The sequence below is a fragment of the Cebidichthys violaceus genome, unplaced genomic scaffold, assembly GCF_023349555.1.
Source record: "Cebidichthys violaceus isolate CVI_PGR_0920_01 unplaced genomic scaffold, fCebVio1.0.p SCAF_12, whole genome shotgun sequence".
Taxonomy (NCBI): Eukaryota; Metazoa; Chordata; class Actinopteri; order Perciformes; family Stichaeidae; genus Cebidichthys; species Cebidichthys violaceus.
In genome coordinates this window covers 15528277-15545026 of record NW_027176285.1, presented here as the reverse complement: position 1 = coordinate 15545026, position 16750 = coordinate 15528277, and the positions used below count along the sequence as shown (strand labels likewise).

At 47.6% G+C, this 16750-nt stretch overlaps 3 protein-coding genes across 5 annotated transcripts in view; 1 reads left to right on the top strand and 2 right to left on the bottom strand.

The window, feature by feature from the left end:
* Positions 1–245: 245 nt before the first annotated feature.
* dolk (dolichol kinase) lies at positions 246–3975 on the top strand. 2 transcript variants are annotated; one of them, XM_068706684.1, is made up of 2 exons: positions 246–395; positions 918–3975. In XM_068706684.1, the coding sequence occupies exon 2, from the start codon at positions 1014–1016 to the stop codon at positions 2604–2606; it is 1593 nt and encodes a 530-aa protein (XP_068562785.1). In that variant the 5' UTR covers positions 246–395; positions 918–1013; the 3' UTR covers positions 2607–3975. The 2 variants fall into 2 exon arrangements, with proteins under 2 accessions (XP_068562785.1, XP_068562786.1); XM_068706685.1 differs by having other exon boundaries at positions 246–544.
* Positions 3848–7864, bottom strand: phyhd1 (phytanoyl-CoA dioxygenase domain containing 1). Of its 2 annotated transcripts, XM_068706687.1 has the most exons (11): positions 7659–7861; positions 6570–6728; positions 6252–6327; positions 6117–6164; positions 5975–6030; positions 5752–5814; positions 5470–5491; positions 5233–5361; positions 5029–5145; positions 4357–4483; positions 3848–4192 (listed from the first exon to the last, which is right to left on the bottom strand). In XM_068706687.1, the coding sequence occupies exons 1-11, from the start codon at positions 7689–7691 to the stop codon at positions 4144–4146; spliced, it is 879 nt and encodes a 292-aa protein (XP_068562788.1). In that variant the 5' UTR covers positions 7692–7861; the 3' UTR covers positions 3848–4143. The 2 variants fall into 2 exon arrangements, with proteins under 2 accessions (XP_068562788.1, XP_068562787.1); XM_068706686.1 differs by having other exon boundaries at positions 5233–5491; positions 7659–7864.
* Positions 7865–8576: 712 nt separating this feature from the next.
* The window catches only part of lrrc8aa (leucine rich repeat containing 8 VRAC subunit Aa), an 11264-nt gene continuing 3090 nt past the window's right edge, over positions 8577–16750 (bottom strand). The window contains exons 2-3 of the mRNA XM_068706683.1: positions 12983–15107; positions 8577–12305 (exon numbers count right to left, since the gene is read on the bottom strand). Coding sequence (XP_068562784.1) covers positions 12030–12305; positions 12983–15097 — 2391 coding nt within the window. The 5' untranslated portion in view covers positions 15098–15107 and the 3' untranslated portion in view covers positions 8577–12029. The remainder of the gene's footprint in view (positions 12306–12982; positions 15108–16750) is intronic.

Sequence of the window (16750 nt, the reverse complement as noted above, 5' to 3'; positions counted from 1 at the left end):
CTACACATTTAATCCATTATAATTATGTGTTCGTATATGCTATTAAGTGTGATTCATATCATGTACTGAACTAGCTATAATGCAAATAAGTGTGTAGCTTTATAAAAAAAAAATATATACACAGCATTCACTTTCATCACAAAACAACATCTTAATTTATTGAATTTATAAATATAAAAAAAAATCTTTTTAAAAAAAAAGGAAAACCACGCCTTTAAGAGATCTTTTTACGGTGGCACCACGTGACCCGGCTGTCAAACATGGCCCCCTCCTTCTGGGTGTGAGAGAAACGACAGCTGACAAAGGAAAGAAATCTGTCCAAAAAAAAAAGAAAGGACGGCGCCGATTCGTTTGAACACCGCGCCTCTTGTGCAGACAGCGCCGCACGCAATGTGGTAATGTTCGCTCGTCTTTGTCAGCCTGCTTTTCATTTCCCGTCCGCCTGCAGCGTTGCCCTCTGTGGCGATATGATAACTCAGCTGTATTCAGCGGCTAGCTTGATGCCGTCCGACGTTGCAGCATCCCTCTGGCTCGCATTCCCCTGGTTAGTCCGGGGGGGGGGGGGGTTAGCTGGTCCACGCTGCGCAGCATTAGCATGGATTATAACAAATGACCGGATACGTGTTTCTTCTTCTCGGCGTATCTGAACTAAAGGTTGCAGCTGATGTAGTCAGAGTGTGCTCCGGGGTTTAGTGTGTGTGTGTGTGTGTGTGTGTGTGTGTGTGTGTGTGTGTGTGTGTGTGTGTTTCACTCATGACTTAGGGAATGTTTAGTGTGGTCATAGTTCATGACAGAAAGCAGAGAGCAAGGTTCACTGGGAGGATACGCTGTCATAACTCGTGCTCTCAGTACATCCAGTCTCAACACTACTGGACTCATTAATGCCTGTTTTTCATGTTTCTCTTCTTCGTTTCTAGACATCCTTGGCGAGTGAAAAGTGGCTGCGTAATGATGAAGTGTGCCAGAGAGAGGAAGTGACAGAAGTTCATTGTTGCAGACCAACCTTTCCCCAAATGATCACCCGCCCTGCGACCATGCTGATCAACCCGGTGCTGGTGGAGTCTGCCGTGGTTCTGGCCGTGTTGCTGTGCGTCCACACGGCGATCTGGAACCAGCACTCCTGGTGCTGCATAGCCCTCTTCGTCCAGGCGTTCTACGTGCAGCACAAATGGGACCGCCTGCTCCGGTCCGGGGCCGCCGTGTTCCAGTTCCGTCCGTCGGCGAACAGCGGCATCGTCCCGGCCTCCATGGTGATGCCTCTGCTGGGCCTGGCGCTGAAAGAAAAGTGCTCCGCCTCGGGGAACGTCTACTTCGAGCGCTTCTCCATGGTGGTCACCATCACCGGCATGTGTCTGGCTCTGTTCCTCTCGTTGATCGCGCTGGGCATCACCAGGCCCGTGCCCACCAACACTTGCGTGATCGCCGGCGTGGCCGGCAGTGCGATCCTCTACACGGCGAAGCAGACGCTGACGGTGTCCGAGGTCATCGAGGTGCTGGAGGTGCTGCTGATCTTCGTCTATCTCAGCCTGATCGTGCTGTACCTGCTGCCGCGCTGCCTCACGCCCGGAGAGGCGCTCCTCATCGTGGGCGGAATCAGCTTCATCGTCAACCAGCTCATCAAGCGCTCCCTGAACCTGGCGGAGGTCAAAGGTGATCCGGTGAACTACTTCCTGCCGGTGGTGGTGGTGGGCTCGCTGCTGCTGGGCGTTTTCTTCGCCCTGCTCTTCTGCTTCATGGAGTCCGAGACCTGGGTGTCGTCGCTCTTCTTCCACATGATGACGGCCGTCCTGGGCCTGGGGATCCTCATGCCGTGGCTCTCCCTGTTCATCGGCCGCCACCCCATCATGTGGCTGTTGGACTTCGTCACGTTGAATGACCGGAGACTCTGCCTGCTGGGGTACTGGCTGTTTCTGGCTGTCGTGGCCACTTGCGTTGTGCTGCACCAGAACTACCAGCGCCAGTCGGGCTCCAAGAAACACCAGGCCTCCACCGTTGTCAGGAAGTACTTCCACCTGATCGTGGTGGCCACGTACGTTCCGGGCCTGGTGTACGACAGGCAGCTGCTTCACGTGGCGTCCGTGGGCTGCTTGGCCATTTTCCTGTTCCTGGAGTACGTGCGGTACTTTCGGATCAGGCCGCTGGGTCAGCTGCTCAGGCAGCTGCTCACGTTGTTCCTGGACGAGCGGGACTCTGGGCCTCTGATTCTGACCCACGTGTACCTGCTGCTGGGCATGTCCCTGCCCATTTGGCTGTTCCCCGGGCCCTGCGCCCCTAAGGGGGTCCTACCCGGCGCCGGCGGCCTGGTGCCTTACGCAGGTGTGCTGGCCGTGGGGGTCGGGGACACCGTGGCGTCGGTGTTCGGCAGCACCATGGGGGAGATCCGCTGGCCCGGCACTAAGAAGACCGTGGAGGGGACCGCGACGTCCGTGTTCGCCCAGATCATCGCCGTGGCGATGTTCCTCATCTTCGACGGGAGCGTCAATCTGAACTCCACGTACTCCTGGATCGTTGGCTCCATCACCCTGGTGGCCATGCTGGAAGCCTACACCTCCCAAATAGACAACCTCCTCCTCCCGCTCTACCTCTTCATCCTGCTGCTGCTTTGACTGGACAGAAGGCACCGAAAAAAAGCTCTTTGAAGGGAGGAAGACGGACTGATGAGTTTGGGATAAATAAAAAAAAAAAGAAGAGAAATTTGAGTCGAAGTCTCTTTAGGAATCAGCGGACCGATCGGCACAAGAGACGAATAGTTTAGAGCCGGCAGCTTAATCAAGCCGGGTGACGGAGCACCGAATAAATCAGCTCCTCACTTCACGTGGGCAGCAGACATGATGTAAGCATGACGTTAGGGACTGCGGCCCTCGGGTTACATTTCAGTATCAGTTGCTTTTTGAGGAACGAGACGAATACGAGTCAGAGCTGCTAATGTTCCCCGTCGGATACACACCTCTGTATTGCCTTTTGAAGAACATGATTTAAAAGTTAGCTTTAGTGATATCTTTCTTTTTTTGTTTTTACGTTGTGAGACGACGTCGCCCCCCCCCCCCCCCGATGGCAATACGAAGGACTGACTGCTGAAAACATTTGCCTTAAGAAGTATATTTTCTACCCGCTGTTGTAGATGAAAGCATGACGGCCTCCGCTCAACTCTTCTTCACAAAAAGGGCTGGTTTATACTTCACTCTTGCATGACACTAGCGTGACATTCGGTACTGCTGACACGTACACGGGTTTCCTGCGGTGTGTTTCGGTTTGAGGTTTGATGGAACCCCTTAAAAGGTACACTTAATATATACGTTTCCTCGCGACACTAAGCCGTCAAACCTGCATATTTTTGGAGTCTGTAGATATACGCTTCGGGCCGAAAACGATGAACACGAGCCCCTTTCTTCTTTATATCTTTATTTCGCAACTATTTAATTAAATATCAGATATCATAAATATCCACCGACGCCGTCAGGTTTCATCGCCTCCTTCTTGAACAACACTTTATAACCAGAATTATGTAACAGCCTTAATGTTTGTGTTAATCTGCAAGAGTTCTTTTAATGTATCGATTTATTAGCATGTTCCTACTAGTGTGTTTTTTGCGATCATGTTGCATGTTGAGTGCATCAGAGACGAAGGATAAAGTTGACACGCCTCCTTATTTTTAGTGGATTTCTTTAGCACGTATTTAATGATTGAGAGGCGGGGCCTGTGAAGACACACGCTGGTCCGTTCAGTTTCATTCTTACATGAACATGAAAGTCTTCGGTGTCGTGGTCGCTGAGCGTCGATTCATACATTTTAGTTGCTTTTCTTGAACATGAACATACTTGAAAATAATGCTTACTGTTGTCTGTAAAAAAAAAAAAAAAAAAAAAAAAAAAAAAAATAGGAATCTGCCATCTTGTTTTGACACAAATTTGAAGAAAAAAAAAAAAGACATTGAAGAAGAATAAAGTTGGTGAATGACCATGAGGAGTTGATGAAGATGTCAGCTGTTTTATCTCCGGGAAAAATAGATTAAAAAAAGTAAAAATTTTCCAATGTATTAAAACATGTCATTTAAAAACATTGATACATTCATTAAAAATGTCGGTTAGTCACCATTAGTCCGTATTAACTTTGCTGTTGAAGGGGCCTGAAAAAAAACAACCTTCATTTTGTGTAGAGAGGCGGGAAAGGAAGCTCTTCAGTGGGTTGCAACCTAAAGAGACGGAGAGAGCTTCAGTCACAATGAGACGGACCACAACCCTCTACAGAGGCTCTCAGCTGGTCCTGGTCTGGTCTGACCAGCAGCTCATCATGGTGGCTAATGCAGAATGTAGAAATAGGAATAAAAGAAGCGCCGCTGCTCCGGTCTGCTCTCACCAGTTGTCGGGGCTCCAGCGGGTGTCCTGGGCTTCCATGAGGTGGAAGGTGTAGACGTGGCGAGAGTCCTCTGAGGTGTTGACCGCGCTGCGATGCACCACCTCCCCGTGGATCAGGACCACGCCGCCTGGTCAGCAAAAGAATTACTGAGTCTATAAAATGTCCACAATCACGGCCTGTTGTCTGTCTGATCAACGGTCAGGAAACCCAAAAGATGTTCAATTTACAACGATGTGAAAACTAGCAGATCTGTCATATCTGTGAAGCTGCAGCCAGTTAGCTTAGCTTAGCATAACGACTGTAAACAAGGGGGAAACAGCTAGCCTAGCTCTGTGCTAAGGTAACAAAATCAGTCTATCAGCACATCTAAAGCTCCATTATTAAGATATTATATCACATTTCTTTAATCTGTACAAACCAAAGTGTAAACAGGACAAATGTTATTTTACAGTGAGGTGTTAGAAATTCTTAGAAATAGAATGAATGTCAAACTATTCCTTTTAAAGTACTCTTTGTTTCAGCACTGTAACATGCATATTGCATATAATGCTTATAGACACTTTACCAAAAAGTGCATGACAATTATCAGCAATACAGCTTTCAGCCAGAAAATGTTCATTTCTCAATCGTCTTTATTTCGCCCACTTAAATTTAAAGACACAAGTGAGTTACCTTTTTTAACGGGTGCAGCGACAAAGCGCTCGTCGGCGTAGGCCTGCTCTCGACCCCTGAAGTCCGTCAGGGGAAACGTGCCCTTTGGTGTTCGCACCATGCGGCGAGAAATACCACCTGGACGGAAAAAAACACGATTTAAAGCCCCAGAATCACGCAGTGTGACGGAGAAACGGCGTGAGGTCAGTCAGACAGGAGGCTCACTGGTGTGTGAGCCCGGGATGAACCACAGGCAGCCGTTGTTAACGGTGGCGTCTTCCAGGGCGACCCACAGCCCCATAACTCTGCCCAGAGGCTCCGTGTACAGAAACGTGGCGTCTTGATGTGGCGTCACTAAAAAAAATAAATAACCAAACAGACAAAACAATGAAAGACGTGAAATGGAAAGAAGCTCACATGCAGAGTTCTGTGTTCTTGTTCTGTGTCTAGTCGTTTTCTTACCTTCTCCACCAAACCCTGGTTGCTGGAAGAGTGAGAAGGAAAAATGATGAACTACCCAAACGAAGACGTGGACAGAGAGAGAGAGACAGATAGACAGAAAGACAGACAGATGGGGAGAGACAGAGAGACAGACACAGACGGACACAGAGATAGAGAGACAGGCAGAGAGACAGACATAGACGGACAGAGAGACAGACATGGACGGACAGACACAGACAAAGAGAGACAGAGAGAGACAGACAGACAGAGACACAGAGAGACAGACGGACAGTAAAGCTTTACCTTAAAGATGAACATGCTCTGCAGAATCACAGGACTCATAAGACCCAGCTTCTTTGCCATGCCCTACGACGAAACAACAGAGGGGGGGGGGGGGGGGTGTGTGTGTGTGTGTGTGTGTGTGTGTGTGTGTGTGTGTGTGTGTGTGTGTGTGTGTGTGTGTGTGTGTGGGTTACTCTGTGACTCAGCGCTTCATGCTCTCATATGAGCCCAACAGCTCACTCACCTGGATTTTGGGTGAATGTGTAACTTGCTTGTACAGCGGCTCATAGGCATGTAGGGCTGAAAAGACAACAACAGAACAAACTGGGATTAGTCGTGAACGTTTGGAAAGCTCTCTGCGTGTTTCAGAACATCTCATTACTCACCATGTCCGACTTTATTTAGCGACCGCTGCTTTGGAACGATGAATTCCCCTGCAAGACAGGAAATGCTTTATCCATCTAATTTGGCATTTTGTCGTATTAAAAAACATTTATTTATTTTTTTTAAACAGAGCTCACCTTTGTCGTCAAAAACTCCCTTCTCAAAGAAGAAGCGGATCTTGTCTCCACTGGTGATGAAGTAGTCAGCGTTTCCCTGCGTTACATAAAGGGAGAGACACGCTGACTAGACTGCTGACGTCAGCGTTTTCTACTAACCTGAAGGGACACTGAGGGCCAACGTGGAGAAGTAACGCACCTGAAGACAAGCGGGGACCTTACCTGCATCTTTTAGCGCAATGTGACGGAAAGCATGTGGAAAAAACATTATGGGACAAAACTGTGAGTCTCTGGCGGCGTTCAATCGTCTCGCACTGTGCCCGGGTTGCATGAGGTCACCTGTGTTTGGAGCTGCTCGTCGTGGGAGGTGGAGAAGGTGGTGCGGCAGTGCCCCGGGACGTCCATGCGGTCCACTATCTCTGCCATCCTTTGCCTCAGCTCGTCGCACTCCCGGGGGGTCAGCAGCCCGTCCAGAACCACGTATCCATCCTCCATGTACTGTAGGGAAGAGGGGAGGAAAGTGATGCTGTTTTTCTTTCATGCATGTGTGCAGATGTTTTGTTTTCTCAAATTCACATCGAATTTAGGATCAAATCCGCAGCATTTATTACCTCAATGTAGGATATTTACATTTGATTGAATGGTGAATGTCTTAATGATTTAGTCCCAATTAAGAGCTGGGACATGCGGATCCTTCATGTGCTGCCTGTTCAACTAACAATGAATTTAATTTAAGAAAGATTAAAAGGTTAAAATCTGCCAAATATTTACCCAAAATATGATAGAATTTACTCTCAGATAAAATAAAGAAATGCAGGAATAAGAGAGTATTTGGCTTAAACTACTTATTGATAATTATACTGAATGGTCAGTCCTTAATTAACCATTGACTGATTAATCACATGACCAACCAGTGTAGAGCAGGGCTCTTTAAGTCCTACCTGGGGTGAAACGTACACTGTGTCCATTCTCACATAATTACATCATATTTTATGACTTTGAAAGCTGCTTCACTGTGAAACTCACTTGTTTGTAAAGAGGCTCTTGAGCTCAGTATTTACTTATTAGTCGTGTTCAAGTGCTCTCCGATGTCTCTAAAGGTAAAAATCCCTCTTAAAAAGGCACATCTGGTGCAATAAACAGGCATTGGGCTCGTGCGGACTGCCTTTAACGGGCCACTTGTGGCTGCAGGTTATGCAGTGAGTCTGTCACTTAAACTACAATGAATGATAACATTATATGATACAGTAGAGCTGAAACAATGAAGCTCTACGCAGTTAATAGAGCGCTACAGACGGGTTTCTTTGACACTAGTCTTGTTTTGAGGACATTGTAGCCTACATGAGCATTTTTAAGTGCAGTTACAGCATGCAGTGCACGACCCGTTAGCTCACTAGCTGTCGTTTTTTTACTTTAATTCGAGCTCACCTTCTGCACATCCCGATCCGTCATGAAGTCCATGGCTGTCCGCTCAGAGGGGCTCCAGAATCGACGGTTAAACTCCAAAACCAGCAGCCGCTGATTTCCGACCACGTGACGCGTCTAACTGAATTAAAGTGTAACCCTGCAGAAAGGCCCTAATAGGATTTTGTACTTTAACTCTTTCGTCGCGAACACACTTTGAGGACAACATGAACCCTGCTTGCAGTAGCTCAGCGCGGCCGCTAGATGTCGCTCGTGTCGTTTGCTGTTAAAAAAAACCCGTCTCGTGTGGAAATAGATGGCGGTGAACCACAGCGCCATCTGGTGGACGCGCAGGTTTATTGACGAGGCCCAGATGCAGCGGTGGAACGTAAACGAGTAGCTTCCTTCCAAGTACCTCAAATTAGTACAATTTGAGGTACTTGTACTTTTGAGTATTTATGTTTCATGCTACTAAATACTTACTATATATAAACAGTATAAACTGTATTTTTTGCTCCAATTTATTAGATTTTTACAAAGAAAACATACATCATTATCAAATATGATTCACTTATATAGATTAAAAATACCATTATGATGCTTTATCATCCTTTCATACATTTTGGTAATAATATTCACATACTTTTACTGAATATTAAGTGATATTTTCAGCATGGATTGTTATTTTACAGGGCCAATTATGGAGCTAATAACTTGCTAATTTCAGTAATGTAAGAGTAAACAAGGTCATTTTGTAATTCTGACCCTGCAAGTATCGGACCACGAGGCCCCACCAGCTACAATCTGCAGAAGGATATTCCAGAGACATTTACTCCACACCGTATTAAATATGTTGCTGTTAATCATAAAGTAATGAAAACACATTTCAGTGCTCAGAACCTTCCCCTGACAGAAGAATGAGGAAGCGACGCTCTCTGCACCCGGATTTTAAGTGTTTATTTCCATATCGTGTGTCAGAATGGTACAAAAAGTAGAGTGTGAACATCAGGGGATAAGAGTTCAGTTGTCCGTAGTTACAGACGTCCCCGGTGTTCAGTCCGCTTCGTTAATAAAAGGCCTTGTTGCTGATTAACACCAGTCTGTCCGTCCATACAGTTCATGTTCAACAGAGCTCGGGGTCAGCTGCGTGGTAAACCTTCAGTGTGGTGGTAATGCAGTTTGTTTTTTTGGAATATTGTGATTTCTGTGCTCAACTGAAATGGAATGAGAACGTCCAAAAATGTGCACACTTCAGAAATATCATCTCAGCTCAGCTCAGCTCCATTTACAGTGTGTTAAGATTGTCACGAGTTCTTTAAATCCCGTCTTGTTTTTGGGGAAACGAGCGTCTCACTGTCTGCCGTAAAGCGCTGCGTGGATCAAAAACACGTTAATCATAAAAAGAAGAAGCAGATCAACACAAACTGCTCTACTGAAGGCGAACACAACATCATTTAAATAGATTCAGGACACAAAACAAAAACGCTTTTTTGGTACATTTTCACAGAATGAAACTAAAGCTTTTACGTGTATTAATTTAAAATTATTCGTGTTTAGATGTGATACTGATTAAAGTGCTCGCATGACAGTTTTGAAATGAACCCAAAGGGCATTTTTTTTATTTTTTTTTATTAGTCACTAAAAAAAAAATAAAAACACCACTTCCTCCTTTTGGTGACCTCAGCTTACACCGTCAGCCGACCCGCCGCCGCTGACGACAGGCTTTAATGTGCTCCTCATCTTGTGACTCAGAGGGAAGTGACCGCTGTCAGAGCTCTGCGGGTCAGAAGGACATTTGGGGACGTAAATCCAAACGTTCAAAGCAGGACAAAGTGAGACGGGGACACACACATACTGATGGGCATTGTTTGAACGTCCTAATTCGACACCCTGTGGTGCACTGCGGGGAGGGAGATCTTTAGTGTCAGCAGCACCGGCGACTGCACTGCACCACTGCACCGACCCACGTTACCGGATCACGTTCAACCGGGGAGTCGTCCTACACCTCGTCCCTCTGCGTACGGCTTAGCTGCGGCACCAGAGGAGCCATAAATATGACTTATGCATTCATCGTTTTGGCATCCAACAAGTCTGATCTGCAGAGTGTCTTATAAAAAAAACATGTTTTGGCAAACTTCTTGGTATCACAGAAATGCAACGAGACGCCGCTCAAACCAGCGTTAACGTTTTAAAAAGTTCAAGCTGAAGTTTCCTTTGAATTACTGCGTTTTTCTGGAGTCATTTCTACCTTTTTTTTTTTTTTTTTTTTGCTTTCGTCTGTGACCTTTGCTTTCAAACCGGTTGCTCGTCAACACATTCAAGACTGAGGCTCTTCTTTCAGAACACGAGCAGTTCACTCATAAACCCCGCCCCTCCACTAAGAAGGCTGTCTGGATTAAAGCCAGTGAAGCAAAACTCACCGTGAACAAAAGGTGCGATTGTACTATTACAGTGAAACTTCCCTTTAAAAAAAAAGAAACGGCTGGAAACAATAAGACAGCATCCCATACGACCGATTCAAACAAAAAAAACCACACATCTCGGCTATACATTTTTACAACGCACGGAAAAACAAGTCGAGATGCTCGTGATCATTACGAGGGCTCGTAAAAGATAAGGCCGTATTAGCAGCTCCAAACGATGCTATTAAATCAGAGGCCTTAACGAGGAAAGTGTTTCAAGCAGAGACGAAGCATGTTGCACTAATGTGGAAATCACACATTCTGCATAATCTCTCGGAATAAATGTTTCCCTTGTGTAGTTTCCTTCACTCTGTGGTTCCCCCAGTTCGCTCCTGAACGGAGAAACAAAAAAAAAAAAAAGACTAGAATGGAGATAAACAGAAGTGCCGACACACAAACAGCTGGGCGCTCGAGTCCCCAACATCTGCTCCAGACCGGCAGTACCTGGCAGCTATAGTGGAGACCCGCCTCAGGTCTGCAGGAGTTCATCCACAGGTTTTCATAATTAAAAAAAAAAAAATTAAAAAAATCATACGGAGCATAGAAAAGTACCATGATTCTCGCTTGTTTTATCGGTCTACATAATATTCTGGCTGTATGATTAGAGTTGTGCGAGCGTGCGTTTTAAAATCTGACAAAGATAAAGGAGTCTCATTGTGACCCTGTAGCTTTAAGACTTCCTGTCAGCAGGGAGACGCCTCGTGTAACTTAGTGGAGTCGGTGAAGGAACGTCTGTCCGCCTTCAGCCGAACAAAGGTCACTTAAGATCTGTGACTACCGGGATGTCGTTCCACAAGAAATCAATGGCCGTGGAGAACATGTGGCACTGAAGTCACTCACTGGTTTGTATTAAATGTTGCACCGATCAACCAGGCTGTTCCACAGGCCCAGATGTGACACCAGTGTGTGGTAGCATTTAAAAAAAAAAAGTACCTTGAAGTCCGAATAAACTCTTTGATAATACGATTAAGACGCACCAGTAGTGTGTGTGTGTGTGTGTGTGTGTGTGTGTGTGTGTGTGTGTGTGTGTGTGTGTGTGTGTGTGTGTGTGTGTGTGTGTGTGTGTGACGTTTAGTCATGCAAAGTAAGGTAAAGCCTGCCTCACGTGTCGAAATAAGACGTTTAGAGAAGCAAAATAAAAAGTCCGGGAGAAAAAAGTGGCGCGTTTCTCCACCGACGCTCCCAAAACGGCCAAGAAACCGTCATAAATGAAGTACTGCGGGGTGTTTCGACGTCGTACTGGAGAGCTTGATGTCGTCACATCGCTGCTCCGTGTTAAGGCCTAAGCTGTGGGACGATCCGTTGATCCTCATCGGGGTCGTTTTTTGTAAAAAGACGCCTCCGATCACGTCGAGGGGCACAAAGAGCCCGAAGGAAACGACGGGACTGAACCTTCCTTCGGCTGGCAGTTGCTCCGTAACCAACTCATTCACTAAGATCTGCCGGTAGCAACGAATGTACTTGTAAAAAGTGTCAGAAGGCCAGAGGGAGGTCAGGCGAACGCTGCGCTGAGCGTGTTCAATTTGTGCAAGATCAGCAAACATGTGATCGCTGAGCACATTTAGCTCAGTGGCAAAAAGGCTGAATCGTGCAAAGTTTATTCTCATTTTTTTACGGCTCTCTCTATTAAAACGGGTTAGCGAGGTCCTACAGTGACATGCATATTCAACATCACCTGCTACTATACTTTATATATATCAGGATGATATCACAGATAAGCCACATTACTTTGATCATAGAGGCCGTTCCTTGGCGACCATGTAACTAGTGATTACCAGGAACGCAGCCTTGGAGGTTCTTGAAAGCTAACGTCTGTTCACTTTTCGTCTGAGCATGGCTGCAAACTCAAAAGGTTTGCCCGCTTTTACAAACAAAAATCTCTGCTCGATCTATTCGCTCCAATTGGACTTCTCTCCGCAGATGTTTTTCCGGCTCAGGCTTGCTCCTTGTCGGCCCTCCACAGCTGCTCTTTGACCTCCGGCGGCAGCGTGTTGAACAGGTCCTCCTCCACCACCAGGCTGCTCCTCTTCAGCAGCCGACACTCGCCGAGCTCCACCGGCAGACACTCCAGGCGGTTCCCTCTCAGCTCCAGCTGGGTCAAGCCGGTGAGTTCCCCGAAGCGCGACGGCAGCGTCTGCAGGCAGTTGTTCCCCAGATTCAGAGTGCGCAGCTTCTTGCACTTGAAGAGCTCCGGGGGCAAAGTCTCGATCTTAAGTGGAGAAAGAGAGAGAGAGAGGCAGAATGACGAAGGGTGTGAGTTAACGGTGAACAGAAAGAAGGACACTCAGACTTTAGGTGTGAAGCCTCGAAACTAAATTTAGATAATGGGAAAAGAAAACGCAGAGAAGGAGCGAAACCAATAATCTAAAATGTCCCTTGAAGCGTTTGTGTGCTTCTTGTTCTATTTATAATTCTCCTCGTTTGTCTCAAAACAAAATGTTTAATCTCTATTCATTGAGGTCCAAAATGTTCACAACATTACAGAACTCATCTGAACTGATGATGTCGGATTCAGGCTCAGAACCCACCAGCGGGTCTCACTTAATGAAGCTATTTTTGGAACCTGTTATCAGTGTTCAACCACACGGTAATAGTAGCCTGTACTGAAAACACATGACCTGGGGTGGAAAACAGAGAATTTCTCACAGCGAGCAGAATTAAAACTCCTACATAAACGTTTTGTTTAGACTGAAACGCTCCAGAAGCCAAACTGACTAACTCAGCCATGACAGTAATGGCAAGATCCGGTACAGCCCTGAAAAAACATTTAAGTTAATCATCTTTGAGAAATAAACATCCTAAATAAAGCACGTTTGAGAGGGTTTACTTGGTTTTGTAGAATAGATCAGAGGAAACAGACGACCTCTCTCGAGTTTTGCCTCTCACCCTGTTTGCCGTCACAGCGAAGTACTGCAGGTTCTGGAGGAAGCCCACGTCGGAGTGGATGTTGGTCAGGTTGTTGTGACTCAGGTCCAAGAAGCGCAGCTTGCGACAGAAGAAGAGCTGACTGGGGATTTTCTCTATCTTGTTCCGGTTCAGATACAGCCTCTCCATGTTGGTGAGCGTTCCGATCTGAATGGGGATGTAGGCGATCTGGTTGTACCACAGCTTCAGGCACACGAGCCGGTGCAGGTGCTGGAAGCTGATGATCTCCTCGATGGTCTTCAGGTTGTTGTCCTTCAGGTCGATCTCCTCCAGGTTGTGCAGGCTGAAGATGGAGTGCGGAATGCGTTCGAGGTCGCAGCGAACGAGCTCGAGCTCCGTCAGGTTGACCATCTTCTTCAGGCTGTTGAGCACCATCAGCTTGGTGCCCTCGTTGTTGATGGAGAGCTTCTGGAGGTGCACGCCGACGTCCGTCACCACCTGCGGCAGCTTGGTCAGGTTGCTTTTCAGACGGAGCACCTTGAGCCTCTTGAGCTCCCGGAGCCCGTCGATGACGATGTAACGGTTGTTCTCGGCGCTCAGGTTCCCGGTCAGGTGCAGCTCGCTGAGGTTCTTCAGGCTGTAGATCCACAACGGGATCTCCTTGATGTCCGTGAACTTGACGTGGAGAGACTTCAGGTTCTCTCTCAGGAAAGCGAGGGCCGGCGCCTCGATTTTAGCCGGCGTGTGGTAGAGCCACATCTCCCTCAGGTTGCAGAGCTGGGCGATGATCGGCGGGATGGTCACGTCGGGGATGAGCTCCAGCTTGAGCACCTCCAGCTCGACCAGATCAAACACCGTGTCCGGGATCCCGCTGAGCAGGAACAGATGCAGCTCCAGCTTCTCCTGCGAGTTCTTGGTGATGCGCTGCCGCAGCTTCTCCAGCGTCCACTCGTTGTTCAGGTTCAGCTGCCTCAGCTTGTTCTCGCTCACCTCGGACAGAAACACGGCGAAGCGCTTGGAGTACAGCGGGTCGTACTGATCGATCATGTGGAGCATGAAGGCGAAGTCGTTCTTCAGGTCGGGGATGTCGCTGTAGCTGCTTTCCTCGCGGATCGATTCGAAGGAGTATCGTTTGAGCGAGCGGCTGACCATCCAGCAGAGGGTGTACATGCAGATGAGGCCGTAAACCACCACCAGGCTGATGTAGAAACACGCCAGAATCTTGAAAAGAGTCGCCAACGGGTGAGCGCAATAGAACGTGCTGTACCCCGTGAGCTTCTGGATGTCCACCGTGCACACCACACTGAACCTGATGTAGCGCACGTAGTACGCCGTGTAGCTGATTATCAGGATGAACTTGATTACCTTGATGATGGTCTGACGCACGTAAAGACGGTACACGATGTCGCCCTCCTCTACGTGGATCCTGAACTTCTTCACCTTCTCAAAAAGAGCCTTGGCCTGCTCCCCTTCCTTCTTATCTAAAACCCCGGTTTCCGAGCGATCTATTATTCCTTGTTCAATCCTGGACTTTGTTCGCTGGAGCATGGGCACGCTGGCCTCGACGTCCTCGCTCACACACGACGCCTTCTTGTCCATCGAGCCGTTCATCTTCCCCAAAGGCTTGGGGTCGCGCTCCTCCACCACCGTCTCAGACAAAGCCCTGGTTGTCCACGGGGAGTCAAAGCACTTGAGGAGGATGGAGACAAAGTGCTCCAGTTTGGAGCTTGTGCGGGGGAACTTGAACCAGAAGTTACTGCAGGCCAAGAAGATGAGGGTGTGGAGTAGCACCAGATAGGGGAAATATTTGGCAAACCAGTGCAGTTTGTTCTCGTAGCAGACGGCGTCGACGTAGTTGTACTGGTGACGGTCGAGGTCGTACTGAATCCCCTTCGGTTCCGGAGCGTCGGCGGCGCTCACATTCGGGACGGGCATGGTCTCGCAGGACCTGTTGACCACCCACTTGCAAGGCAGGCAGATCATCTTGTCCTGCGTGACCTGCAGCGTGCCGCCGAACACCGCGATCATCAGCATGACGATGGAGATGTAGTCGGTGAAGACGTCCCACCATGGCTTCAGGATGCGGAACGCTGGCTGCGTGTCAGCGAAGTACCGGAGCTCTGTGATGGGAATCATGACGGTTTATCTGAGAAGACAGAAAACAGGGAATTAGCGGCTGAGACGTCGAGTTTAAAACATAATGGGATGTTTTGGAAACCTGAATGTATTGGGATACATTCTAGCATATTCAAAATGTCCCTCAACAATGGGAGAACCTGCCGTACGGCTCCTCAAATGTGACTATTTTCTAGGTTCTTAGACCTCTTTCAGACCAGCAGCACACAAAGAGCAGCAGTCACATCTGCTGAGGAGTCTAATGTGCACATCGGGGTTATCCTGGGTGGGCGCGCTGCATGTAGCGACATCACACTGCGGTTCACAGACTGCAGAGCCAGCTGGATGTAAAAAAAGCACCACAGAGCCTGACACAGCATGCATGTTCTCACATATTTCATAATATAGATAAATATATATCTCCTGATGTGCAGCAATGTCTCTGCACAAACAGCAGTGTCTTCTTTGAGGACGACGGTTTGAAATGTAATCTTTTAAGAAGTCGGCATGAAAAAAAAATCACACTTAAAACGTCTACTGAACAACAACGACTCTCTCAGCAAAATGGAAGCAATACCAAGCGAGCTGCTGACCGCGTAACAAAAGAAACCCCAAAACCAGAAGACTCCCCCGGCGTCCATTTACGCTTTAAAAGCGCCGTCAAACCACAGCTACTTCCTCACACAGTAAATGTGGGAGCAGTGGAAGAAATACAGCAACCTAAGCATGTTAACCCTGGACTACACTGGAATCTTATAAGGTATCCAAATAATAATAATGATGATGGTGGTGTTATCACTTCTGCTTCCTATTGCATCTCCCTGTCCGCTCAACTCAGCCCTTACTCAGGATGAAAGAGGATAGCTGGTCAAGTGGTCGCAAAGAAAAAAAAAAAAAAAAAGGAAAAAGAAAAAGCCTCGTTTTATCCGGTTCAAACCAGAATGGCAGTACAGTCACTGAGGGCCTCCTCTGTGACGCTGCTGCTGTACTTCCACTCAGACATTACAGCGCATACACACACACACACACACACACACACACACACACACACACACACACACACACACACACACACACACACACACACACACACAACTAACAGTATTAAAAAACAATAACCTTTGAGATCAATGCATGATTTCCACACCGCACGGCAACAGATCGATTTACACATCCAAAAGCAGAACAGCGTATTAAATATGCTAAGGCTCGGAACTTGAAGCAACAGGCGTGTTCACTCGCTCAAAGCGGTAGATAGCGGCGGCTCACGTGACGCCACTGATAAGTGAGCAAACTGTAACGACAACAGATTCATGTGGCATGTTTGTGGCACACTGGATTTCTCCTTTGTGGCGCTAAAGCTACCTGATCTCCAGGAGAAGATGATGTGATTATTTGTGCTTAAAGCTGGATTCAATGACTCTGCTGCTGCCGCTGGCTTCCTGTTTGTAGCCGTATACCGTTTAACCCCCCCCCCCCCCCCCCACCCCCGGTACATTTCTCCCGAGTCAGTTCCCTGAACAGACCTTCTATTGTGTTCAGGCATGTCTTTGTCCACGGGGCTCGGACACACTGGTCTGATGGAGCTGCAGGTGAACCTGGCCGACGAGAGCCGGCTGTGATTTCTCCTCAAGGACACCAGAGTCTCTCTGGAACTCGAGCTACAGTCAAAGA

Bases quoted from the DNA above. Each gene is read 5' to 3' on its own strand.
- dolk (XM_068706684.1), top strand. From the start codon at position 1,014: ATGATCACCCGCCCTGCGACCATGCTGATCAACCCGGTGCTGGTGGAG.
- phyhd1 (XM_068706686.1), bottom strand. From the start codon at position 7,691: ATGGACTTCATGACGGATCGGGATGTGCAGAAG. The intron at 6,729-7,658 runs GTGAGCTCGAAT...TCTTCCCTACAG, and splicing joins CGGATCGGGATGTGCAGAAG to TACATGGAGGATGGATACGT. The intron at 5,815-5,974 runs GTGAGTGAGCTG...GTTTCGTCGTAG, and splicing joins CACATTCACCCAAAATCCAG to GGCATGGCAAAGAAGCTGGG.